Source organism: Neoarius graeffei, chromosome 5, assembly GCF_027579695.1.
Source record: "Neoarius graeffei isolate fNeoGra1 chromosome 5, fNeoGra1.pri, whole genome shotgun sequence".
In the NCBI taxonomy this organism is placed as follows: Eukaryota; Metazoa; Chordata; class Actinopteri; order Siluriformes; family Ariidae; genus Neoarius; species Neoarius graeffei.
Genome location: NC_083573.1, coordinates 57859546 through 57886713, shown reverse-complemented (window position 1 = coordinate 57886713; position 27168 = coordinate 57859546). Strand labels below are relative to the sequence as shown.

The following is a 27168-nucleotide window of genomic DNA, read 5'->3' as shown; positions in this document are numbered from 1 at the left end:
CTCATTTAATGTTGACGTATGCCATCATCCTTTTGTAGCTTGCTTGGTGTTCTGGCTGATCACTTGAATGCAGAAATAGCTGCAGGAACGATTGCTTCAAAACAGGATGCCATGGATTATATCACCTGGACCTACTTCTTCCGCCGGCTCGTCATGAACCCCAGGTACGTACTGATTTAGTCCGTTTCTCTGCCAAATGCTGGATTTCTTACATTCTCTCTGCTGTCATAACCTGTTCGAACCCAGATAATACACAATACAGTGTAAACTTCACAACTGCTTGTTCTTGTAACAGTGTAGGTGAGTAGGCCAAAAAAAAAAAAGTGTGTTTCCGGTAACATGAAATACTAAAATAAGGTTGGTAGGTAGGAAAAAGTTTGTTTTTTTTCTTAATTTTTTTTATTTTGTTCGAAAAAATTAACACAAGTAAACATCTTACAAAATAGTATTTTGGTACAGAATCCTTTATACCACACATCATAATAAAATAAAAGTGTTTTAAATCTTTAAACGAATAAAAAAAAAAATCGCGAGAGTTCGAGTTATGATCTACGGAAGCGTATTGCTGCCACACTCAAAAAAATTGGCTTAGAATCAAGTAATTACGTGAAAAGATATTGTTAACAAAGTTATCACGTTTTTACAATACATTTATCATGTAATAACATCACGCAATTTCATGATACGAAATTATCACGTTATTTCATGATATTTTCATGTAATAACGTGAAAACACCTTATCAAGAAATAACGTGAAAATAACGTCCTAGGCTAGGCTACTTCCATTAAAAGCAGACGGCCTCGCCTAGCCTACTGTAGAACTTGGGTCGAGCAAAAACACCGAGCAAAAACATGGCTGAATCCTGAATGACTCCTATTTGTATAAATAAGGGACTACATAGGTGGCAAAATGTAGTGTTTTTTCCCTGCCATGGAAGTGCACTTGTATACTGAAGAGGAAGCAATTTGCATTACAGCCTTGAATGAGGATTCAAAATGGCGGCTTGGCTCAGTTTTCCCTTCCTCCTTCAGTATACAAGTGGGCTTCCATGTTTATGCAGGAGGGCTGATAGAAGTGGCGAAACATTTTACTTTTTATCGTTTCTTTCACAACTTGAATGCATTGAAACAAAAAATTATGACAAACTAACGCCGCTTACACTAAAATATCGAGGGAAATTGGTAATAAAAACTTTACGGTCGGCAATTTCGACGCGGAAATTCTCGATCGGTCGGGTTACCGGAAACACACTTTTTTTTTTTTGCCTTATCGCATCAGATAACATATTTAGCCTGAATTCTTGTTCCTGCATATAGACGCGGCTAGTAATGACACCAAGCTAAGGGCTATGTATTGTATATACACGCGCTGAGCACTTTATTAGGAACACGATACCAATACTGAGTAGGGCCTCCCTTTCCCTTCAAAACGGCCTTGGTTCTTCATGGCATGGATTCCACAAGATGTTGGAAACATTCCTGCAGGTTTTTCAGGTGCAGTTTAATGCTGTGACTCTCCGGTTCTCCCACATTCCAAAGGTGTTCTGTTGGATTCAAATCAGTGGGCTGGGAAACCCACTGAAGAGCACTGAACTCATTGTCATGTTCATGAAACCAGTTTGAGACAACTTTTGTTTTGTGACGTGGTGCGTTATCATGCTGGAAACAGCCATTAGAAGATTGTGGTCATGAAGGGATGCACATTGGTAGCAACAATACTCATAGTCTGTGGCATTCAAGCGATGATTGATTGATTGATTGATTGATTGATTGATTGATTGATTGATTGATTGATTGATTGATTGATTGATTGATTGATTGATTGATTTCAAAAATGTGCCAAGAAAACGTTCCCTACATCATTACACCACCTCCACCAGCCTGGACTGTTGACCCAAGACAAGTTGGGTTCACGGATTCATGCCGCTGGCACCAAGTTCTGACCCTACCGTCTGTATGCCTCAGCAGAAATTGAGATTCATTAGACTGGCTACGTTTTTCTGGGCTTCAACTCTCCACTTTTGGTGAGCCTGTGCCCAACACAGCTTCAACCTTCTGTTCTTGGCTGCAGAAGCGGAACCTGACACGGTTCTCTGCATTTGTATCCCATCTGCTTCAAGAAGTGTTGTGCATTCAGAGGTGCTTTTCTGCTCATCACAGATGTACAGAGTGATTATCTGAGTTAGTGTAGCCTTTCTGTCAGGTTGAAGCAGTCTGACCATTTTCTGTTGATCTCTCTCATCAGCAAGGTGATTTTGTCTGCAGAACTGCTGCTTGTTGTTTTCTTTACTGCACAATTCTAAGTAAACTATAGTGTTGTGTTTAAAAATCTCGTGAGATCAGCAGTTGTAGAAATACAGTTATGAAAATAATTGAGATCACATTTTCCCTCGTTCTGATGGTAGTGAACATTACCTGAAGCTGCTGGTCCTTATCTGCATGATTTTATGCTCTGCACTGCTGCCACACGATAGGCTGATTAGATGATTCCATAAATGAGTAGATATACAGATGTTTCCAGAGGCTGGCTACAGTACATTTTTTTTTAACCCCACCAATTCCTATGTTCGTCAGTATGAAAGATCCCAGACACATTTTAAGTTACATCTGCACATATTATTTTTGGAAATGGGGTTTGTTTGTTTGTTTGTTTGTTTGTTTTGTAATAATCTTGGTTAACCCTGATATCTCCCCTACCATTTTTTTCTAATGATAAATGTATTTTGTAAGAGTTATGTGATTATAAATGAAAGGGTGTGGTTGATGAGGTGATTGACAGTTGAGTCTCTTGAATTAGCACACACTTTCCAACATGCACCTAAAGCTGTCTTGTTCTTTGTAGCGTCTTTTATGTTTTTTTCTGGTATGTTGCCCATTTTGATGTCCAAGCTGTAGCTCATTGTACTGATATTATAACTAGCAAACCAATACCAGTAAACGGCAGCTGACACTGGCTAAATTTCATAACAATTTATTGACGGTATGACCTTGGCGAACACTTGAAGTAGCTTGGTAAGGTTAACCAGTTGGTCCCGTTTATACTCCACCAGCAGAATGGTGCATTCATATGTGTAATTTACTGCAGGTGTGAGGTGATGATGATGATGGTGATGATGATGATGACTAACATGGAGAGAAAAAAAATGTCCCCCCCCCCCCCCCCCCCCCCCCCCATAAAATAAGCTGTGTTGACTGTAAATACTGGCTGCAGTTTGCTAGTATATTTCCAGCTTGTATCAATATACTTGTGAAGAGTATACAAATACAATTGAGCAAATACGTTTTATATAGGAATTAATAACGCTATACTTGCCACTTGAGTTAGCCCATGCATACTTCAGGTAGTATCGCAGCACGTGCACTCCTGACAAACAAGTACAGGGAGTGCAGAATTATTAGGCAAGTTGTATTTTTGAGGATTAGTTTTATTATTGAAAAACAACTATGTTCTTGATGAACCCAAAAGACTCATAAATATCAAAGCTGAGTATTTTTGGAAGTTGGAGTAGGGCTTTCTTAGTTTTAGCTATCTTAGGAGGATATCTGTGTGTGCAGGTGACTATAACTGTGCATAATTATTAGGCAACTTAACAAAAAACAAACATATACCCATTTCACTCATTTATTTTCACCAGGGAAACCAATATAACAACTCAACATTCACTAATATACATTGCTGGCATTCAAAAACAAAAAAAAAACACAAATCAGTGACTAATATAGCCGCCTTTCTTTACAAGGACACTCAAAAGCCTGCCATCCATGGATTCGGTCAGTGTTTTGATCTGTTTGCGATCAACATTGCGTGCAGCAGCAACCACAGCCTCCCAGACACTGTTCAGAGATGTGTACTGTTTCCCCTCCTTGTAGATCTCACATTTGATGAGGGACCACAGGTTTTCTATGGGGTTCAGATCAGGTGAACAAGGAGGCCACGTCATTAATCTTTCTTCCTTTAGACCCTTTCTGGCCAGCCATGCTGTGGAGTTCTTGGATGCGTGTGATGGAGCATTGTCCTGCATGAAAATCATGTTTTTCTTGAAGGATGCTGACTTCTTCCTGTACCACTGCTTGAAGAAGGTGTCTTCCAAAAACTGACAATAGGACTGGGAGTTGAGCTTGACGCCATCCTCAACCCGAAAAGGTCCCACAAGCTCATCTTTGATGATACCAGCCCATACCAGTACCCCACCTCCACCTTGCTGGCGTCTGAGTCGGACTGGAGCTCTCTGCCCTTTGCTGATCCAGCCACGAGCCCATCCATCTGGCCCATCAAGACTCACTCTCATTTCATCTGTCCATAAGACCTTAGAAAAATCAGTCTTGTGATACTTCTTGGCCCAGTCTTGACGTTTCATCTTGTGTGTCTTGTTCAGTGGTGGTCGTTTTTCAGCCTTTGTTACCTTGGCCGTGTCCCTGAGTATTGCACACCTTGTGCTTTTTGACACTCCAGTGATGTTGCAGCTCTGAAATATGGCAAAACTGGTGGCGAGTGGCATCTTGGCAGCTTCACGCTTGACTTTCCTCAGTTCACGGGCAGTTAGTTTGCGCCTTTTTTTTTCAACGCGTTTCTTGCGACCCTGTTGACTATTTTGAATGAAGCGCTTGATTGTTCGATGGTCACGCTTCAAAAGCTGGGCAATTTTAAGAGTGCTCCATCCCTTTGCAATATATGTCACTATTTTTGACTTTTCTGAGTCCGTCAAATCCCTCTTCTGACCCATTTTGCCAAAGGAAAGGAAGTTGCCTAATAATTTTGCACACCTGATATAGGGTGTTGATGTCATTAGACCACACCCCTTTTCATTACAGAGATGTACATCACCTGGTATGCTTAATTGGTAGGAGGCTTTCAAGCCTATGCAGCTTGGAGTAGGCCAACATGCATAGAGAGGGTAATGTGGTCAACATACTCATTTGCCTAACAATTCTGCACTCCCTGTAGTGTTCATCACCAGCATGGGTGGCTGAGAGGAGAACCCACTGTCTGACCAGCCACATCTACTGCACAGTGTCCAGTTTTCACAAGATAGCAACTCCCAAGTCTTCAAAACCGCAGAATGGGAGTAAATGGTGCCATGATGTCCACTCTTTTATTTATCTCATCTCTCATCTCATTATCTGTAGCCGCTTTATCCTGTTCTACAGGGTCGCAGGCAAGCTGGAGCCTATCCCAGCTGACTATGGGCGAAAGGCGGGGTACACCCTGGACAAGTCGCCAGGTCATCACAGGGCTGACACATAGACACAGACAACCATTCACACTCACATTCACACCTACGGTCAATTTAGTCTCACCTGTTAACGAGCAATTCCAGCGTTATGGACGTGACACTTGAACTCAAAATGGCAACAAATGACCCAGTGCATGTTTTATTGTCTCCCAGTATTTAAACAGGTGTTGCATATTTTAAGGCTGTACCATACTGGAGAAGTGATAGAACAAGAACAATTCCCATAGTACATCTAGGGCATGCCAGAAAACGCCAATAAAAGATGCGTTATGGATGTGACAGAAAAAGTATCACTTTTCTTGGGTGACTGTACATTTTTATCAAACTCTGTGAAATTGTAAACCTAATGTCGAAATGGAGATATCCGTTTGATAGAGGGGTCCAAGGTGAATATTAAAAAATCTTTGTTTAAAATATTTTGTATTTCATGCAGAGTTTCAGAAGGAAAAGTCAGTGTTATGGATGTGACGAAATTCCGTTATGGATGTGACGCGTCTGAAATAGACATGGCATATGTTTAGAAAATCAGCAATTTAACCACCATAACCCTTTGAAAAACTCTCTAAATATCAGCTAAAACTATCAAAGTTCTTAAATAATATTTAGGATGGCTATTGTTTTGCTGTTTTGTGGATTTTAGCAGACATTTCTGTGGCTTGTGGCAATAATATAGAATTGTACATGATCAAAGTTGATTTTAGCTTGGGGTTTACATTATAAGAAAGAAAGACTGACAGTGACATATTAGGTTGGTTACAAATTGGTTCAGCTTGTTCACATCTGTAAAATACAGGCCTAGGTGATATCTCTGGGAGTGGTTTTGATGTATTACATGTTGCTTTATTTTTGCATGGTGAGGTTGACATTTACATGGAATTGCCCTAACCTAACCTGCATGTCTTTGGACTGTGGGGGAAACCGGAGCACCCGGAGGAAACCCACGCGGACACGGGGAGAACATGCAAACTCCACACAGAAAGGCCCTCGCCGGCCACGGGGCTCGAACCCGGACCTTCTTGCTGTGAGGCGACAGCGCTAACCACTACACCACCGTGCCACCGTTGAAAAATATTTTCAAAATAAAAATATTTTACTTATTTGCTTCGCTCACTTGTGATGTTACACCACTCAAAGATAAACTTTATATCTTCGCTCAACCGCATATCCTGTGTGTGTGTGTGCGTGTGTGTATAAAATATATATATTACACATACAGTGGTGCTTGAAAGTTGTGAACCCTTTAGAATTTTCTGTTTCTGCATAAATATGACCTAAAACATCATCAGATTTTCACACAAGTCCTAAAAGTAGATAAAGAGAACCCAGTAAAACAAATGAGACAAAATATTATACTTGGCCATTTATTTATTGAGGAAAATGATCCAATATTACATATCTGTGAGTGGCAAAAGTATGTGAACCTCTAGGATTAGCAGTTAATTTGAAGGTGAAATTAGAGTCAGGTGTTTTCAATCAATGGGATGACAATCAGGTGTGAGTGGGCACCCTGTTTTATTTAAAGAACAGGGATCTATCAAAGTCTAATCTTCACAACACATGTTTGTGGAAGTGTATCATGGCACAAACAAAGGAGATTTCTGAGGACCTCGGAAAAAGCGTTGTTGATGCTCATCAGGCTGGAAAAGAGTTTGGACTCCACCAATCCACAGTCAGACAGATTGTGTACAAATGGAGGGAATTCAAGACCATTGTTACCCTCCCCAGGAGTGGTTGACCAACAAAGATCACTCCAAGAGCAAGGCGTGTAATAGTCGGCGCAGTCACAAAGGACCCCAGGGTAACTTCTCAGCAACTGAAGGCCTCTCTCACATTGGCTAATGTTCATGAGTCCACCATCAGAACACTGAACAACAATGGTGTGCATGGCAGGGTTGCAAGGAGAAAGCCACAGCTCTCCAAGAAGAACATTGCTGCTTGTCTGCAGTTTGCTAAAGATTACATGGACAAGCCAGAAGGCTATTGGAAAAATGTTTTGTGGATGGATGAGACCAAAATAGAACTTTTTGGTTTAAATGAGAAGTGTTATGTTTGGAGAAAGGAAACCACTGCATTCCAGCATAAGAACCTTATCCCATCTGTGAAACATGGTGGTGGTAGTATCATGGTTTGGGCCTGTTTTGCTGCATGTGGGCCAGGACGGCTTGCCATCATTGATGGAACAATGAATTCTGAATTATTGACCCTTTCCACTCACGTGACCTTCGTAAACACGACCGCCATTTTGGACATGAAGAAATAACGGTTTATGGCACAGACCCTTTCGGTTCTCGCTCATCTAGCTGCTACAATGACTGCTCAGACTGCAACAATAATACCTAACACACATTTAAGTATCCGTCGTAAAGACGTGAAACTCGTCGAGTGACGAGTGTGTTCATTGATAAGCTAACACAATCTAAAAGTAGACATACCATCACACTGCCCTGGCGCTGTGTACAGTTTACCTTCTATGGTTTGTGCACTCACTATTTGCCATTACTTTCTCCAACCCAGTGTTCGAACTATGCCGATATTTTCGGGAGGGGTCCCTTTTTTCCCTTGGGGGGGGGGGGGGGGGGGGGGGGGTGCTTGCGTTTGTCTCAGAGCGCGGATCTCCAAACACATGAGAAGCCTATCTTACGCACATATCACGCGGACTCCACACCTCCACACACGCATCGCGTCTGAAGTCATAACTCATCAGGGGAAATCGTGTCCGCATTGGCATGTTCAAAAAAACAACCTCGCGTCAACAATGAGAGTCTACCGCACGCAAGAAAAAAAAAAAAAAAAACAGTCAGGCTACTCAACACATCTGATCCACAGCAGCACCAAAGCATCACTGGAAATCATGTCAACAACCAATCTTCCATTTCAACACGCGTCAACAAACAAATGTCACCACAAACATGAACGAATCGGTCAGGCTACCGATTCCAAACCCACAGCAGATGAATAATTAAATGCATCTTACCTTAAAGCAGAATCGACCACAAAGGAAGTGTGTTGGCACTGTTGGCACACTTCCTTTCTACTAGTTTGTCCCCCCAACCTGGCAGCAGCAGTCATTGTCATATCGGTTTATTTTATCTTTGATGTAAACACAACACTTCGGATATGCAAATGCTTCCCGTTACACACGATTGCTATGTCAATAAACATCATTTTGCCAATATTTTAGAGACCATCCATCTTCTCCGTCACTCAGCATCTGTCGGGATCCGATAAAATGATAAATCTTGCCTTGTGTGTTGATGGTTACTACATCCAGGTGCACAACAATATAATGGCATGACGGAAGTCTTGCTGAAAGTAAAAACTTTCTTTGATGGCTATATTCCTTTCGATGCTTCGCCATCGTTCCTCATTGTTGGCTGTGGTAGACTACTGGTAGTTCATGTCCAAAATGGCAGCCGCATTTGTCGTGACGTCACGTGGGATGGGTCAATACCAGTGAATTCTAAAGGAAAATGTCAGGACATCTGTCCATGAACTGAATCTCAAGAGAAGGTGGGTCATGCAGCAAGACAACGACCCTAAGCACACAAGTCATTTTACCAAAGAATGGTTAAAGAAGAATAAAGTTAATGTTTTGGAATGGCCAAGTCAAAGTCCTGACCTTAATCCAATCGAAATGTTGTGGAAGGACCTGAAGCGAGCAGTTCATGTGAGGAAACCCACCAAGATCCCAGAGTTGAAGCTGTTCTGTACGGAGGAATGGGCTGAAATTCCTCCAAGCTGGTGTGCAGGACTGATCAACAGTTACCGCAAACGTTTAGTTGCAGTTATTGCTGCACAAGGGGGTCACACCAGATACTGAAAGCAAAGGTTCACATACTTTTGCCACTCACAGATATGTAATATTGGATCATTTTCCTCCATAAATAAATGACCAAGTATAATAATTTTTGTCTCATTTGTTTAACTGGGTTCTCTTTATCTACTTTTAGGACTTGTGTGAAAATCTGATTATGTTTCAGGTCATACTGTATTTATACAGAAATATAGAAAATTCTAAAGGGTTCACAAACTTTCAAGCACCACTAAAATATATATATATATATATATATATATATATATATATATATATATATATATATAAAATATGTGCCATTGCACCAAACATATCATTTGTAACCAAGTGACTTATTAGTAGTAGCATGTTATCAGATTTTTGCTGTGTGTTTGAAATGGCACCAGAGACAAGAGAACATCATCTTACTGACTTATTGCTGATTGTGTTGCCATGGCAACTTCTTGCCAGTGCCTAGTGCCGAGTCCAACCCATAGTTCACTATGACATCACAAACGATGATCTAAAACATCTCACACACACACACACACACACACACACACACACACACACACACACACACACACACACACAAACCCATCCTTGGCTGCAAAGGTCATGCAGGGCAACATAGACATCTGCTGTGAATTGTCGATGACGATTCCAGAACATTCCACAGTGCTGCCATTTGCACGCCTGTCAGCCCACATTAAACATTTAGGAAGAACCGTGCCCTTAATAGTGTAGCGAGCACTGTCCGAGCTCATGTTATAGCATAACATGAGCAGCTACGTAAGCTGTTTTATTTAACTTGAAGGTCCATGTCTATTGCATGTTTTATCTGCTGGTATCATCTGTTAATTTGAGATAACTTTAGTACCTGCGTATGTTCCAGCGGTTTGTTTTTAATATTGTCTTTGAGTACAAAATGGAAGAGATCTGTGCAGCATGAGAGTTGGAAGTGATGGAGTGTATACCCACTGTAAAACATGGGCCTGTTTTGGCTAGTGGTACCAGAGGAAGAAAAATAACTTGAGAATGTTCCACTACCAGGATATATTAGACCAGAACCTGGCTGCCTCTGCCAGGATGTTACATCTTGATTGTAGCTGGACCTTTCGACAAGATAAGGACCCCAGACAAACATTCATCCAAGTAATGTTTTGCAAAACTCAGTGCCTTTATCCTCTCCAGTGAAGATGTCACCAAATTGTGGGGTAAAAATAGTGTTTTCAGGAAAAAAAAAATGCACTACTTTGTAACTCATTGCATGTGTGATTCATTTTATATATTCAGTATTCCCTTTTTTCATGAAGGGTGCCATTAATTGTTTTCAGAATAAGATGGTGTATTCGTCACATCATGGATTATTTAGGATAGAATGCAGTATGAGGCTTTTGTGTAATGTGTAAATTTTAAAGAATTATTTGAAAAATAGATTTTCAGTGTGTCTTGTTCATAAAGTCATGCCAAGACAACACTGCAAATATCTTTTCAAGCCATGTTGCTAATATTTTTGTTTATGAAAGGAGTGTGTGTGTGCATGAAACTGAGTGGGAAGGCATTATTTGTGTGAGTGAGAACAGGAAGTCATGTTCCCCAGCCCCATCTTTCTCTCTGTCTGGTACGCTTTTAAAGCTGCAGCTTGAATCGGTCACCTTGACACCAGCCATCGCTCATCAGCAATGATTCAGTGGCGTAGACAGAGCTGCATGCTGTCTCTCTAGGCGGGAGAGGCGTGGGCCCCCGGGGGTCTCATAAAGAGTGCCGCTTAGCGCCTCACCACCATCAGGGGCCACATGTCCATAATGTTAATGGCAATGGCTTAATCACATCAAGTCATGTTCACAGCAAGACACATGCTGAATGCTGCCTATTACTCATTCACTCACTGCGCATCCCTTGTACTGGGCTTGTGGGCATAAAAGAAATGATAATTATCTGTCACTTTTAATGTTAAACATCCTTTAAAGCGCGCACACATTTATTTATATATATATATATATATATATATATATATATATATTGTGTGTGTGTGTGTAATATTGACGCAAGTGTTTTACTGAGAAATACGCCTCTTGTAATTTTTCATACGAGCTACACCCAAGGCATTGAAAACTACAACCGTGACATAAATCTCTATATGTCAATCATGAAGAAATCAATGAATTATTTTGATAAATTTGGGTACATTTTGTTTGCGATGTGTCTCTATATAATAAAAAGAAAATCACACATTGGCTTGGAGATATGAAGGTCATCTTCTCGTGTTGAAAAACTCGCATTTTTTTTTTTAAATACCAAACGCATTGTGGATCTGAGTGGCATATTTCCCAATATTTCACTCTGATGACATCACTCCCAGTGTTTTCCCACTGACTTTATGCACATTATCAGAGAGAGAGAGAGAGAGAAAGAAAATACAATACGGTATAGCCGTGTGTGTGTAAAATATATATATGTGAATGAAGAGTTTGGTTCCAAATTCCATAATGCTATAAAAAATTTACCAAAATGTTGGTAGCATGAAAACCCTTATTTTCTGTTTGAAACTTTAATACAACACTCTGAGGTTGACGGCGGCATGGTGGTGTAGTGGTTAGCGCTGTCGCCTCACAGCAAGAAGGTCCGGGTTCGAACCCCGTGGCCGGCGAGGGCCTTTCTGTGCGGAGTTTGCATGTTCTCCCCGTGTCCGTGTGGGTTTCCTCCGGGTGCTCCGGTTTCCCCCACAGTCCAAAGACATGCAGGTTAGGTTAACTGGTGACTCTAAATTGACCGTAGGTGTGAATGTGAGTGTGAATGGTTGTCTGTGTCTATGTGTCAGCCCTGTGATGACCTGGCGACTTGTCCAGGGTGTACCCCGCCTTTCGCCCGTAGTCAGCTGGGATAGGCTCCAGCTTGCCTGCGACCCTGTAGAACAGGATAAAGCGGCTAGAGATAATGAGATGAGATGAGACGAGACTCTGAGGTTGTAATAACATTAAAAATGTAAATCTAGATTTTGATTTTAAAATCCTAATAATTTTTTCTAAAATGCGATATATCCATTCCATCAATTTAAAAAAAAAAATGTTATGAGTATGAAATATAACTAGAAACAAGAAGTAAAGTTGATCTACACATATGACAGTCTCTGAACTTGGACCGTCTCTTATATTGGACCACAGATTTTCCAAATTACATTCATCTTGTCGTCTCCAAGCCCCACTCGATTTTACACACAAAGCTCTGAGGAATGTTAATAGACCCAGTCAGATGTTTGCATGGAAATGTTTTTTTTTAAGGACAAACCTTTTTATTCTGAACAATAAATTTAGAAGTTTGGACACCTTGTACAGCATGTACAGTTAAATTCATAGCGGGGCTCCATATTTAAGAGAATAATGGTAAAGCACTGACCTGAGTTTTGATGGCTTTTGTGACCACGGAGAACCCGATTATAAGTGCAAGGCAACGTATCTCATAAACACTTGACCACCAGACAACAACATTTCTATCTTTATTTACATAAGATAGATGGGGTTTCATTCACTGCTTATTTTTAAATTGCTTTTGAATAAATATTGTGGGATTATTTACTAACACTTTGACCCTCATTGGGCGCTCCGCTTTTCAGCAGTGTCTAAATGTATATAGTCATATCCAGATCCCAGGAGGGAATGAGTGCACTCAAAGTGGAAAAGAACACTGGATCACATTATGTCCTGGAATAATAATATAAAACATTAATATAATAGAATCCCTCCAAACACATCAAAGTTATTCATTTATTTTCTTCAAAATCTCCCTAAAAGACGGGGATTCTCCACAGTGTTGACAGGCAGTGGGAGCTGGCATTACTGTTTACGTATGTGAATGGTGTGCTGTGATTGGTTGAGCGGAGAAATCACATTCTGTGGAAAATCAGTCGTGGCGCTTGTTGTGTTTTGGAAAGAAAGGGGATGTACAGAGAAACATGGCGGATATCCCGTTTTGCAAAAAAAATTGATTTTGTAACTTTCAATAGTGATCAAATTCCAAACTTCTTTTGGTGGGAACTTTATTTATCTGTTTGTTTGTTTGTTTGTTTGTTTGTTTGTTTGTTTGTTTGTTTGTTTGTTTGTTTGTTTGTTTCTTAAAATGGATCTCGTTTGAGTTTTGGAACCAAACTCTTCATATATGCGTGCTAGATATTGAGAGAGTTGCTTTGGCTTTAGAGAAAAGTCTGGAGCACAGTCTGACTTTTTTGTTTTGTTTTGAGGAAAGCAGTCATGTCAGGCATGAAATTTTACAATGCTTATTGGCTAAATAGCCCAAGCTGTGCTGCAAGTAAAGCCAAACAATTTAGGATGGTTATTATTCATCCAGGAATTGATTTCAGTTTACTATTATTTTTCTTTGTTAGGGATGGCACACTGGTGTAGTGGTTAACACTGTTATCTTACAGCAAGAAGGTCCTGGGTTTGAACCCCACAGCCAACAGGGGCCTTTCTGTGCGGAGTTTGCATGTTCTCCCCGTGTCCGCGTGGGTTTCCTCCGGGTGCCCCGGTTTTCCCCCACAGTCCAGAGACATCCAGGTTAGGTGAAATATCCAGCCACTGGGGCTTGCACAAACCAGTGCATACTTAGTACCGGTCCTAAGTCCAGATAGATCGGGGAGGGTTGCATCAGGAAGGGTATCTGGTGTTTAAAAAAAAAAACTATGCCAAATCAAATATGTGGATCATGACGATCCACTATGGTGACGCCTAATGGGAGCAACCAAAAAAAAGACGACGATTTTTCTTTTTTAGACTGTATTATATAGATAAAACTATTAGACTGACGTTGGTCACTGCATCAGTACTTCAGAAGAAAAGATTTCATGGTAATCATCATTGGACTTTAATAGCTCTGCAGACATTCTGTATTCTTTTACAATTGTTGAATCAGAACCAGTAAATTTCCCTCTACCGCAAGTTCCTACCATAAAATGAGTTCTTATTTCGGGTTACTTTACTTATAATTGGAAGGTGCTCATCAGTGTAATAATTTGAAGCTTGTGTGCTTTTCTCATTTTTTAATTTTTTTTAATTTTATTTTATGAAATGTCAACTGTTATTTGCTAAATGTGTGCAGGAATGTGATCAGAAAAAATCTTTAAAAAAAAAAAAAATACCCCCAAAATTGGCATAGCCTGATTAATGAAATTTAAAACAGGTTGCGTAGTGGAAGTATTAATGCATCGTACATGCATAACTAATTTTAGTGTTACATGCTGGAGGGGGGAAAAAAATCAGTGTTTGCCAAGTACATGTTTCTTTCATTTGCTCTGTCTCACTCACGGACTCCTGCATGTGTATATACACACGTGCGCGCACACACACACGCACACTTGCTTAGATGTTTGCTGTAAAATTAAGCGCATTGTTGTATGAAGTTCTGCTGGCTCATGTGGTAGCTTTCACATGCTCAGCAAAAGATGGAAGTGATTTTAGCTCCACTGTGTGTGCCAGCCTGCATCCTGTAAGCTGGTAGTTATTTTACTGTAGAACATTTAGAAGTTATGTTTCACGGAGTACAAGATGTAATAAAATTACAGTACAGTGATGTTTATTGACCCAGAAATCACTGCACTGGAAAAGCAGATGTATTTCATGTGTATATACGATCCGACAAAGTTTGTGGACTCTTGCTCGTGTGAAATGTTTTTTTCACACAGTGTTTGAGTTTCAACAATCCCTGACTCAAAGCTGTGAAAGAGGTATTTGAAGAGGAGGTCCTGCAGTCAGCACGGCGTAGCACAGCATCTCTCCGAAATGCTAGAGGGCGAAAGACTATAAGAAGAAATGTGTAATGCCCGACAGGTCCTGAGGAAGGGTTTTAATGAACATACAATATATGGGCATCACCACAAAATGAGAGCAGTGCAGCAAAAGTTCATTCCCATATATAGCCATTTTGAAAAATATCGTTTTTCTAATTTTGTCATAAATACATATTGTATCCATTGCCAAAAAAAAAACCCTATAAATGAGGCAACTTGTGCTTCAATTTCAATTTATATGTCAAACTTTGCAGCTGATTTTCTCCAAATTTGATTTTTTTTTGTTAAGACAATGATACTTTTAACACTTTTGCTCATTTCTCTGGATCGACTGCAACACAGTTAACAAATGACTCCTTATTTTAAAGACGAATAACTGTAGATTTAGAATATTTTTCTTTAGAATATCCAATAAAACGGTTTGTTTGTTTGTTTGTTTGTTTGTTTGTTTGTTTGTTTGCTTGTTTGTTTGTTTTGGACCAGCTGGACTCCTTGTATTTCTCATGTGATATTGTGCTTAAAATAATCCTGAATGGTCTTTAGTATTTAAAACTGGTCCAAAGAAAATGTTCATGTATTAATATAAGTTTGTTTGTTTTTTCCTTTTTATTTGTTTAAATTTATGTGTTCTGCCTACCATTTATAATTACAGATGGCTCCAGAATTATTGGCACCCTTGTTAAAGATGGGTAAAAATGCTATGGGGGAAAAAAAGACCTTTTTAAATGAGCTAAATCTAGAAATCTAACATTTAATTGAAGTTAGTTCAGCCTTTAGTTGAAAATTATTCTCATAAAATTGTTTTTTTTTAAAAAACTTTTTTCATAACCATTTTACTCATCTCTCCCTAGGGTGCCAATAATTCTGGAACTAATGTACATCCTTTCTTTGATGTTTAGCTACTACAATTTAGATGACATCACTCACGAGACTATAAACAAGTACCTGTCCAATCTGGTGGAAAGAAGCCTCAGAGATCTGGAATGTTCTTACTGTATGGAAATACAAGAGGTATGTGTGCTTGGTATATTAAAGTAATAATTAATGGAATATATTATTTAAATTTGCTAATAAGGCATAAAAGCCATTTGAAACCAACTAACATGATCTCATTTATGTAGTACGTGATCTACTTCCTCTTTCTCATCATTAGCAGCTTAGGCTGCACCAGTAGCTTTTGCGCGCGCGTGTGTGTGTGTGTGTGTGTGTGTGTGTGTGTGTGTGTGTGAGATTTTCCCCCCCCAAAAAAATTTTTGACTTTTCAGTTATTAGTGACTTGAAGTAAATTTTATAATTCTTTTTAGAGTTTTCATCCAGTGTCTCAGCTGAACTACTACAATTTGTCTTGAGTTTAAAAGATAGATGATAAATGTCCAAGTAAACCAAACAATCCTGCACAAAAAAATAAACTGAGCAATGAAAATAACTAACCAAAAAAGTGTCAATTAAATATAAAGTAAAAACAGTGACAGTTCGGGACAAATATCAGTGGACAAATCACTATCTGTGAGCATATTTTTTTAATGCTCTAGGGCTCAATGTCACTTATAACAACTGCTCCATCTTTTGCGTAGTGCGTATATTATAATCCATCCATCCATCCATCCATTATCTCTAGCCGCTTTATCCTGTCCTACAGGGTCGCAGGCAAGCTGGAGCCTATCCCAGCTGACTACGGGCGAAAGGCGGGGTACACCCTGGACAAGTCGCCAGGTCATCACAGGGCTGACACATAGACACCCATTCACACTCACATTCACACCTACGGTCAATTTAGAGTCACCGGTTAACCTAACCTGCATGTCTTTGGACTGTGGGGGAAACCGGAGCACCTGGAGGAAACCCACGCGGACACGGGGAGAACATGCAAACTCCACACAGAAAGGCCCTTGCCGGCCACGGGGCTCGAACCCGGACCTTCTTGCTGTGAGGCGACAGCGCTAACCACTACACCACCGTGCCGCCCAGCGTATATTATAAATAATTTTTTTAAAAATGCAACAGACCTGGAGTAACTTAGGATACTTAAAAGAAGAGCAGAGAACCTGGCAGTCCTCAGGTTAATCTTAGAGATTAATTTTAGCTGCTGTTTGGGTTTGGTAATAAATCTGTGTTTATGTGCAGGATGAGCGCACCATCGAGCCTCTCACATATGGCCGCATCGCTTCATATTATTACTTGAAACACCAGACTGTCCGGATGTTCAAGGAGAGACTGAAGCCGGAGCTTCCCATCCAGGAACTGCTGTCCATCCTCACGGTGAGTACACACACACACACACACAATATGGAAAAAGAGAAGCCCATGCATCATTCTGGGGTTCATATACCTAAACCTGCTAGCTGTTTTTCACAGATAAGGTGCCGGCGCATAATCTGGAACAGTTTAGTGTTTATCCACTGGAAAAGCATCAGTTCTTAGCCAGTTAAATGTGTTTGTCCAGAGCACAAAATGTCTGAGGTTTAAACCAGTCAGTTATGTCAGTGGCTTTAGAACAGCAATTTAAATTACTTACATGGACACTGTTTAAAAAAAAAGAAAAGCAAAATTAATATTGCAGTGTTACATCATAGAAATACCTGTATTTCCATAAATTCCAACAGACCGTGCATGGAAGCAAAAAAAAAAGGGGGGGGGGGGGGGTTGTTGTCTGTGACGGTGTCTATGTACTGTGTGTAGCTGCTGAAAGATTTGACTTAGGATGAGAAAATCTGTTCTCAAAGCCAAAATTGCTCAATCTTTCATGGTTGTCATTATTGCATATGCATTGTTAAACTTCTGTAACTAATTGGGTCACTGTTTGGCTCCTAAACTGGTGAAAATGTGGATCGATTTAAAAAAATAAAAGGCTCAGTTATTTTCCATTACACAAAAACAAAGAACATAAATTCCTGTGCGCAATATGTAAGAACTGTCAAAAGGACCTTTGCTTCAAAGATCTTTGCTTCACAGGCGACATTCACATTACCAGGTTAAAGTGGGACAAATCTGCTTTTCAGTCTTCACAGATCAGATTTTTTCCAGGACTGTGTGAACATAAAAATCCGATCCTTTCAAATCGTCTCTGAGCCACTTTCGGATGTCATCCTTTTGTCATCCATACATGTCCGATTTGTAGCCGTGTGACATGAACGAGAACGATCAGCTCGGAATTGATGTGACTTTGACCCAGTGAGCATGTGCATATCACCATCATCCGCCGTCAGCAGTACAGCAAAACAACAATGGAGGGCAGCGACAGCAGTGACTCCATTCAGTGAAAGGAAAACCTAATGAACACAAGTAGTGAAGTGAAACAGTTGCACAAGAAATCGATGAGTTTCAGGGCACAGGTACATTCAAATTAAAACAGATCTGAGTCACTTGCAGACGCAAATGTGAATCAAATCCTGTCTGAGCAAAAAAAAAAAAAAAACAATCAGAATTGTGCAAAGAAGCCCATGATGTGAACAACATACTTGCCAACCCTCCCGATTTCAGCGGGAGGCTCCCGATTTTAGCCTTCGTCTCCCGCCTCCCAATCGTATTTGCTAAAAACTGGATAATCTTCTGGTTTTGGGAAATCCCTACCGCCAAGTTAAAAATACTCCCGATTATGTCTGATCAGAATCGTATGAGAAACACTGCTGACGTCAACTGATTTTTTTTTTTTAGATATTTTTTTGGGCTTTTTTCACCTTTATTGGATAGGACAGTGTAGAGACAGGAAATGAGTGGGAGAGAGAGAGACGGGGAGGGATCGGGAAATGACCTCGGGTCGGAATCGAACCCAGGTCCCCGGATTTATGGTATGGCGCCTTATCCACCTGAGCCACAACGCCCCACGTCAACTGATTTTTAACCAAATCAACGAACAGAACGACAATCACTTCCGTAATGTAGGATTCACCCAGGCTGTCCGACAAGCAGTCATTCATCATGGCCACTAAACCCAATACCAAACGGCAAAAATATGAATGCAAATTATGAAAAATATGAATGCAAATACCAGGTTGCATGGGAGAATGAATTTCCATGGATAAGCAAATGTTCGACCAGCCAGTTACATATCTTAACGTAAAGATACCTTAAATCAGACTATAATGGACATTCGAGTGTGAAAGTAAACTAGTCTTCCATACCATTTCAGAAACAAACTGTACAACTTCTAAAGTGTTTAGTGAAATTTTGCAGGACAGAGAATGTGTTTGGTGAGTGTATTTGAATAGTGTGGTAGTGTCTTAGTGCTGTTTTGAATTTATGTTTGAAAGTTTTAAGTGAAAGTTTACAAGTGAATTATCTGGAAAGTGATTGATTTTGATAGAGTTTCGAGGTTTTAAGTGAAAGATTACGAGTGAGTGTATTTTGGTCGTACTAAAATTTTGCATCCGAGTGAATTTCTTTGTGGAGTATATTTTGATAGTATGGTAATATTTGTAGTGGCATTTTTAAATTTTGTTTGAAAACTTTCAGTCAGACTTTGCAAATGAGCAAATTCCTTTGATGCATTCCGATAAGATTTTGATCGTATTTCTAGTGCTTTTTAAAATTCTGTTGGAAAGTGTTTAGTGAGAGAGATGCATTTTAGTAGTACTAAGACAGTGCAGTATTTATTTAATTGAGTTGTTACTATTTTGGTCAAATCTTATTAAAATTTAATTTATATGAGTGATTCCACGCTTATGGGTACTGAAATGGGGACATGAACTTATTCACCTAAAACCATTTCTTTTTTTACCATCAGGTCACAAAACATGTAATCTTTAATGAATGATATGTTAAAAGATAACTTTAATTTTCTGAGATGTAATAAAAACATATTTATATGACAAAGTCAAGCCTATGAGTTCCAAAATGATGTCTGTTACATTACTTCTGTTACGATTGTCCATCTCGCGTCTGTTACAAATTAATTACAATCTAGCTATATACCATGTTAATCTTATTGAAAGAATGTGTATGTTTATTCTACTACACGTTTATTAATTATATTTGCTAAAACATCACCTTCCTATGTTTCAAAAAGTAATTCTACATTGTTAAAATTGAGAATCTATATGTCCACAACACTTCTGTTACGTTCTGACTTTGGCATATAAATATGTTTTTATTACATCTCAGAAAATTAAAGTTATCTTTTAACATATCATTCATTAAAGATTACATGTTTTGTGACCTGATGGTAAAAAAAGAAATGGTTTTAGGTGAATTTTTAAAAATAAGTTCATGTCCCCATTTCAGTACCCATAAGCGTGGAATCACTCATATATGATATTATAGTTAGGGGCGGCACAGTGGTGTAGTGGTTAGCGCTGTCGCCTCACAGCAAGAAGGTCCTGGGTTCGAGCCCCGGGGCCGGCGAGGGCCTTTCTGTGTGGAGTTTGCATGTTCTCCCCGTGTCCGCGTGGGTTTCCTCCGGGTGCTCCGGTTTCCCCCACAGTCCAAAGACATGCAGGTTAGGTTAACTGGTGACTCTAAATTGAGCGTAGGTGTGAATGTGAGTGTGAATGGTTGTCTGTGTCTATGTGTCAGCCCTGTGATGACCTGGCAACTTGTCCAGGGTGTACCCCGCCTTTCGCCCGTAGTCAGCTGGGATAGGCTCCCTGTAGAACAGGATAAAGCGGCTAGAGATGATATGAGATATTATAGTTCTCTGTATTTTTACATGAGCTTACAGAAGGAAAACACATTTGATGCAATCCAGTAATACTTTCATTCACTGTGACTATTTTAAGACATTATAAGCATTCTTCTAAAGCATCACTTGTTTTATTTTCTGTGGGTCTCTGTATGTATACAATATTCAGGCATCTCTCATGCCTGATACATGAATCCCATAACCTATAGTAATTGATAGAACAATATCAACAATTCAAAAACTCTTTAATTGTATAAATTTCAAATGGTTTGCAATTAATTGGGATCCACTGTTTTTATCGTTTCAACCGCGGATCATACCCTCGTCCAATTGAAAATGTCGTTCATGCACTTTTCTCCCCCATGAGAATTTTAAAAAGTTGGCAAGTATGGAACATAGCCTAAGACTTTGGCACATTTATCGTATGCTGTGTGTTCATGCGTTATGGAAAAGAAAATGCAATTTAAAAATGAAAAGTTTCTATTTCTCATATAAGTTAGTAATATAGATATATATATTTATAGGCTCAAGTAAGTCGAGAGGACGCTGGCATGATTGTTGCCGCTTCTCGCATCTCGCTTCTCGCTTTTTGTTTCTCTTATATTTGATCGCGCCTTTCCTCTATCTCAAGCCGCGTCTATTTTGAGCTGTGTTTGTTCCATCTCGACTACAACTCTGCTGTCGGATACAACTGATGCGACGCGTGCTTGGACTACTCTGTGCCCCGCAGTTAAAAAACTTTTGGATTGCCTACCTCCTTGCTTTCGGCGTACTGGGTATATTTCTGACATCTCCGCCGCCCTTTACCATTCTACCACAGGACTGTCAACTCGCTAGTCTGCATCCTGCACTGCTGCTACCTCCATTTGGGTGTAGCATTGGTTAGCAAGCCAAGCTAGCCGGCAAGGTGCCTGTGTTTGTTCGGTGCTCCCCAGTCGCCATGCCGCGGATAAACTACACCGTAGGCAAACTCCTTGAACTCAACTCTGTCTGTCTGTCTCCTCCATGCTGTCTTGAGGTTATCAAATCTCTTCACCTCCTGCGCCGTCCACCATATGTACACAGAGCTGTTCGCCAGAAGTTTGTTTACAACTCCAAGATTGCGGCTATTCCTGTCATCTGTTCCGCATCCCAGCACAGACGTGCTGAACGTAAGCCACGTCCACCACCTGTCATTCTCCGGAACCTAGTCTGTACTGACAGCACTGCATCCACCAGCAAGTTTGCCTCCTTCATGTTACAGAATATCAGATCAATAAACAACAAAGCCATCATTATTCACGACATGATAACAGAGAAAAAACTGGACTTCCTTTGTTTAACCGAAACATGGCAGAGTCAGCAGGACTTTGTTAGCCTCAACCAAGCCACCCCTCCCGGTTACACATACATCCATAAGCCGCGTGGCCACGGCCGCGGTGGTGGACTCGCCATCATACACCACTCTGATTTTTTGGTTAAAGAACACCCTGTCAGTGCATCATCATTTGAATGCCTCCATCTCTCAGTGATTGGCGCTGCTCAGCTGCAACTGGTCCTCATTTATCGACCACCTAAAGCCTCCTCCTGCTTCCTCCCTGAGCTCACTGAACTACTTGCTGCAGTGTGTCCCCTGTCCCCATCTACCATCCTGCTGGGTGACTTCAACATTCATGTGGACAACAGCAGCTGCTCTTTTGCAGCTGACTTCATGGCCCTTCTGGACTGCTTCAACATCACTCAGCATGTGCATGGCCCTACCCACAGCAAAGGACACACCCTTGATCTAGTCTGCAGCACCGGCTCATCTCCACTACATCTTCAATGCATTGACCTGGCCATATCAGACCATCAGGCAATTCTGTTTTCCATCCCGGTACCCCACCGCAGACAACGCCGTTTGCGGTCCATCACTTTCCGCAACATTAAGAATGTTCCTCTGCCTCTTCTTTCTCAAACTTTAACGAACCATCTCACACCCCCGGATACTGCCCTCCCAGTGGACACCCTGGTCGAACACTACAACACAGCACTCTCAACCAGCTTGAATACTCTGGCTCCTACCATCACGCGATCTGTCTCTTTCTCCCGTCCAGCTCCCTGGTTTACCTCTGAGCTGCGCCTCATGAAAAAATCTGGGCGGCGCCTCGAGCGACTCTATAAAAAATCTGGCCTTACTGTCCACCTGGAGGCCTACAGGGACCATGTGGAGAGCTACAAGCAGGCCCTCACCACAGCCAAGACACGCTACTACTCCACCCTCATCAACAACCAGCAACACCACCCAAGAAAACTTTTTTCAACTATCAATCGCCTTCTCCGTCCTCCTCACTCACCCCAACCATCTGATCCTGCTGAACTGTGCTCCAGATTTCAAGACTTCTTCATCGCAAAAGTCAACACCATCCACCAGCAGCTAGTATCTACATCCCTGGCCACAAACCAAGCCCATGATGACAAGCCTCCTGGCATCCACCAGCCATGGCAGGACATCTCCACCCCTGCTGCCTGTCCACCGCAGCACTACCTCTCCTGCTTTGCACCACTGGACAATGCCCAGGTCACCGATTTAGTCTCCACAGCCAAGTCATCATCCTGCCTCCTGGACCCCTTGCCCTCCACCCTGGTCAAATCATGTCTTCCCACCCTCTGCAACACCATGACCACCATCATTAACACATCCCTACAGTCTGGAGTTGTGCCCACCACCTTCAAAACCGCTGCTGTCATCCCCACCTTGAAAAAGCCTGGTCTGGACCCTGACGATCCCAACAACTATCGTCCCATCTCCAACCTTCCTTTCCTTTGTAAAATCCTGGAAAGAGCAGTGGCAGCCCAACTTCAGCAGCATATGTCCCACCATGAGCTCTTTGAACCACTACAATCCGGCTTCAGAGCCCACCACAGCACAGAGACTGCTCTTGTCAAAATTACCAACGACCTCCTCACTGCTGCAGACAATGGACTCATCACCATCCTCATTCTCCTGGACCTCTCAGCAGCTTTTGACACAGTCTCTCACTCCATCCTCCTGAAGCGGCTCTCAGAGTTCACTGGACTATCTGGCACAGTACTCCTCTGGTTCCACTCATACTTATCCAACCGGAAACAATTCATCACACTCAATGACTCCCGCTCCACTACAGCAACCATCAGCCACGGCGTTCCGCAAGGTTCGGTGCTTGGCCCCCTTCTTTTCACCATCTACATGCTCCCCCTTGGACAAATCATCCGTTTCCATGGTCTCAACTTCCACTGCTACGCTGATGACACACAACTATATATCTGCACCAAACCCTCTGCTCAGCTCCCCCCAACACCGCTCACTCACTGTCTGCGTGATATCAAAACATGGATGACCGACAATCTCCTCAAACTGAACAGCAGTAAAACCGAGCTCATGGTGGTGGCATCGGCGCCACTGCTCAGGAAGGTTGGGGATCTCCATCTGAACATCGATGGCTGCTCCTTCATCCCATCTCATGAAGTCCGTAACCTTGGTGTTATCTTGGATTCATCACTGTCTTTCCAGTCCCACATCAAAAATGTCACCAAATCTGCTTTCTTCCACCTCCGCAACATTTCCAGACTCAGGCCCTCACTCTCTAACACTGTTACAGAGACTCTTATTCATGCTTTCATATCATCCCGCCTAGACTATTGCAATGCCATCCTGCTTGGTCTGCCGAATAAGATCACAGACCGACTGCAATATGTTCAGAATTCAGCTGCCAGGATTCTCACAGGCACCAGGCCCTGGCAGCACATCACCCCCATTCTCAAACAGCTCCACTGGCTGCCCATTAAATCTCGCATTTCCTACAAAGTCCTCCTCCTCACTTACAAGTCTCTCCATGGTCTGGGACCCCATTACCTCAAAGATCTCCTCCATCCCTACTCCCCATCAAGATCCCTGCGGTCCTCATCCAAGGGCCAGCTGGTCATCCCCCGCACCAGACTTAAGGCCACCAGCGATAGAGCATTCCATGCAGCTGCTCCTTCTCTATGGAACAGGCTACCCAACACCATCCAGAATGCTCCTTCACTGGCAGCGTTTAAAAAACACCTTAAAACCCATCTCTTCATGGAGGCCTTTGGCTCCTAGTTTCCACAAGCACACACGCACACACTTATATGCACCCACACACACACACTTCTACACTGACACCTTGTTAAGCGACCTTGGGTATTTTGAAAGGCGCTATATAAAACCAAACTATTATTATTATTATTATTATATTTAGGCAGAGCTCCGGATGAGCGTCTGAACAAAATATTTGCAAGGGCACAAAATCAACTTGAATAGAATAATAATATTATGGCATATGAAGCATCAAGTTGTGTAGTGTCATGTATTTCATGTCAGTAAATTGCTTCGTTGTCATGTGACAGTGTTTTTAATGAAACTCTTCCTGCACTTACATCTATCTACCCTCCATGACAGAAACTGTCAGCTGTCCAACAAACTAATCAAACTGTTTGAACTAGTTGTATATGAAACTGTTTTCCGTAAAAATGTGTTTTAATTTGCTTTTTAAAAAGCAAATTAACAATAAGTGCTGGATAAAACCCCATCTAGCTTATGTAAATAAAGATACAAATTTCGTTGTTTGGCGGTCAAGTGTTTGAGATATGTTGTCTTGCACTTCCGATCGAGTTCCCTGTGGCGGTACACATTTGTACGGACGTCGTACTGTACAGTCAAAGCCATCAAAAATCAGGTCTATGCATTCTCTTAAGTATGGGGCTCCAGCACACGCAGGGGGGAGCTCCACTATAAATAGCAGTTTGTTTGTTTGTTTGTTTTTTTTAAACACCTCTAATCAATATTTAGCATGACCTTTAAAATGCATCAGTTCCTTGATCTGCACAGTCATGTAGTTTTCTAAAGGAATTGTCTGGAACATTTTTCCACACAGCTTAAAGAACATCCTTAGTTTAGTTTAATGGCTTCGTCACAAATTTACAATAAAATACTGAGAAACTAAGATACCTGAATAGAATAATAATACAACCCCGATTCCAAAAAAGTTGGCACAAAGTACAAATTGTAAATAAAAACCGAATGCAATGATGTGGAAGTTTCAAAATTCCATATTTTATTCAGAATAGAACATAGATGACATATCAAATGTTTAAACTGAGAAAATGTATCATTTAAAGAGAAAAATTAGGTGATTTTTAAATTTCATGACAACAACACATCTCAAAAAAGTTGGGACAAGGCCATGTTTACCACTGTGAGACATCCCCTTTTCTCTTTACAGCAGTCTGTAAACGTCTGGGGACTGAGGAGACAAATTGCTCAATTTTAGGGATAGGAATGTTAACCCATTCTTGTCTAATGTAGGATTCTAGTTGCTCAACTGTCTTAGGTCTTTTTTGTCGTATCTTCCGTTTTATGATGCACCAAATGTTTTCTATGGGTGAAAGATCTGGACTGCAGGCTGGCCAGTTCAGTACCCGGACCCTTCTTCTACGCAGCCATGATGCTGTAATTGATGCAGTATGTGGTTTGGCATTGTCATGTTGGAAAATGCAAGGTCTTCCCTGAAAGAGACGTCGTCTGGATGGGAGCATATGTTGCTCTAGAACCTGGATATACCTTTCAGCATTGATGGTGTCTTTCCAGATGTGTAAGCTGCCCATGCCACATGCACTAATGCAACCCCATACCATCAGAGATGCAGGCTTGTGAACTGAGCGCTGATAACAACTTGGGTCGTCCTTCTCCTCTTTAGTCCGAATGACACGGCGTCCCTGATTTCCATAAAGAACTTCACATTTTGATTCGTCTGACCACAGAACAGTTTTCCACTTTGCCACAGTCCATTTTAAATGAGCCTTGGCCCAGAGAAGACGTCTGCGCTTCTGGATCATGTTTAGATACGGCTTCTTCTTTGAACTATAGAGTTTTAGCTGGCAATGGCGGATGGCACGGTGAATTGTGTTCACAGATAATGTTCTCTGGAAATATTCCTGAGCCCGTTTTGTGATTTCCAATACAGAAGCATGCCTGTATGTGATGCAGTGCCGTCTAAGGGCCCAAAGATCACGGGCACCCAGTATGGTTTTCCGGCCTTGACCCTTACGCACAGAGATTCTTCCAGGTTCTCTGAATCTTTTGATGATATTATGCACTGTAGATGATGATATGTTCAAACTCTTTGCAATTTTACACTGTCGAACTCCTTTCTAATATTGCTCCACTATTTGTTGGCGCAGAATTAGGGGGATTGGTGATCCTCTTCCCATCTTTACTTCTGAGAGCTGCTGCCACTCCAAGATGCTCTTTTTATACCCAGTCATGTTAATGACCTATTGCCAATTGACCTAATGAGTTGCAGTTTGGTCCTCCAGCTGTTCCTTTTTTTGTACCTTTAACTTTTCCAGCCTCTTATTGCCCCTGTCCCAACTTTTTTGAGATGTGTTGCTGTCATGAAATTTAAAATGAGCCAATATTTGGCATGAAATTTCAAAATGTCTCACTTTCGACATCTGATATGTTGTCTATGTTCTATTGTGAATACAATATCAGTTTTTGAGGTTTGTAAATTATTGCATTCCGTTTTTATTTACAATTTGTACTTTGTCCCAACTTTTTTGGAATCGGGGTTGTATTATGGCATATGAAGCATAACGAATAGTCACGTACATCTAACAAAGAAAAACTAAAGACAGAGGTGTGACAGGGAAAGGAACAGAGCAATTGCAACCTCACCTCTACTTATTAAAAGGATATGATATCCTATCTAAAAAC

At 41.1% G+C, this 27168-nt stretch overlaps 1 protein-coding gene across 3 annotated transcripts in view; it reads left to right on the top strand.

The window, feature by feature from the left end:
* Positions 1–27168, top strand: part of ascc3 (activating signal cointegrator 1 complex subunit 3) — a 395456-nt gene that overhangs the window by 348612 nt on the left and 19676 nt on the right. For all 3 annotated transcript variants that reach the window (XM_060922147.1, XM_060922146.1, XM_060922145.1), the window contains exons 34-36: positions 39–164; positions 15712–15823; positions 16937–17071. In XM_060922147.1, the coding sequence (XP_060778130.1) occupies positions 39–164; positions 15712–15823; positions 16937–17071 (373 nt within the window). The remainder of the gene's footprint in view (positions 1–38; positions 165–15711; positions 15824–16936; positions 17072–27168) is intronic.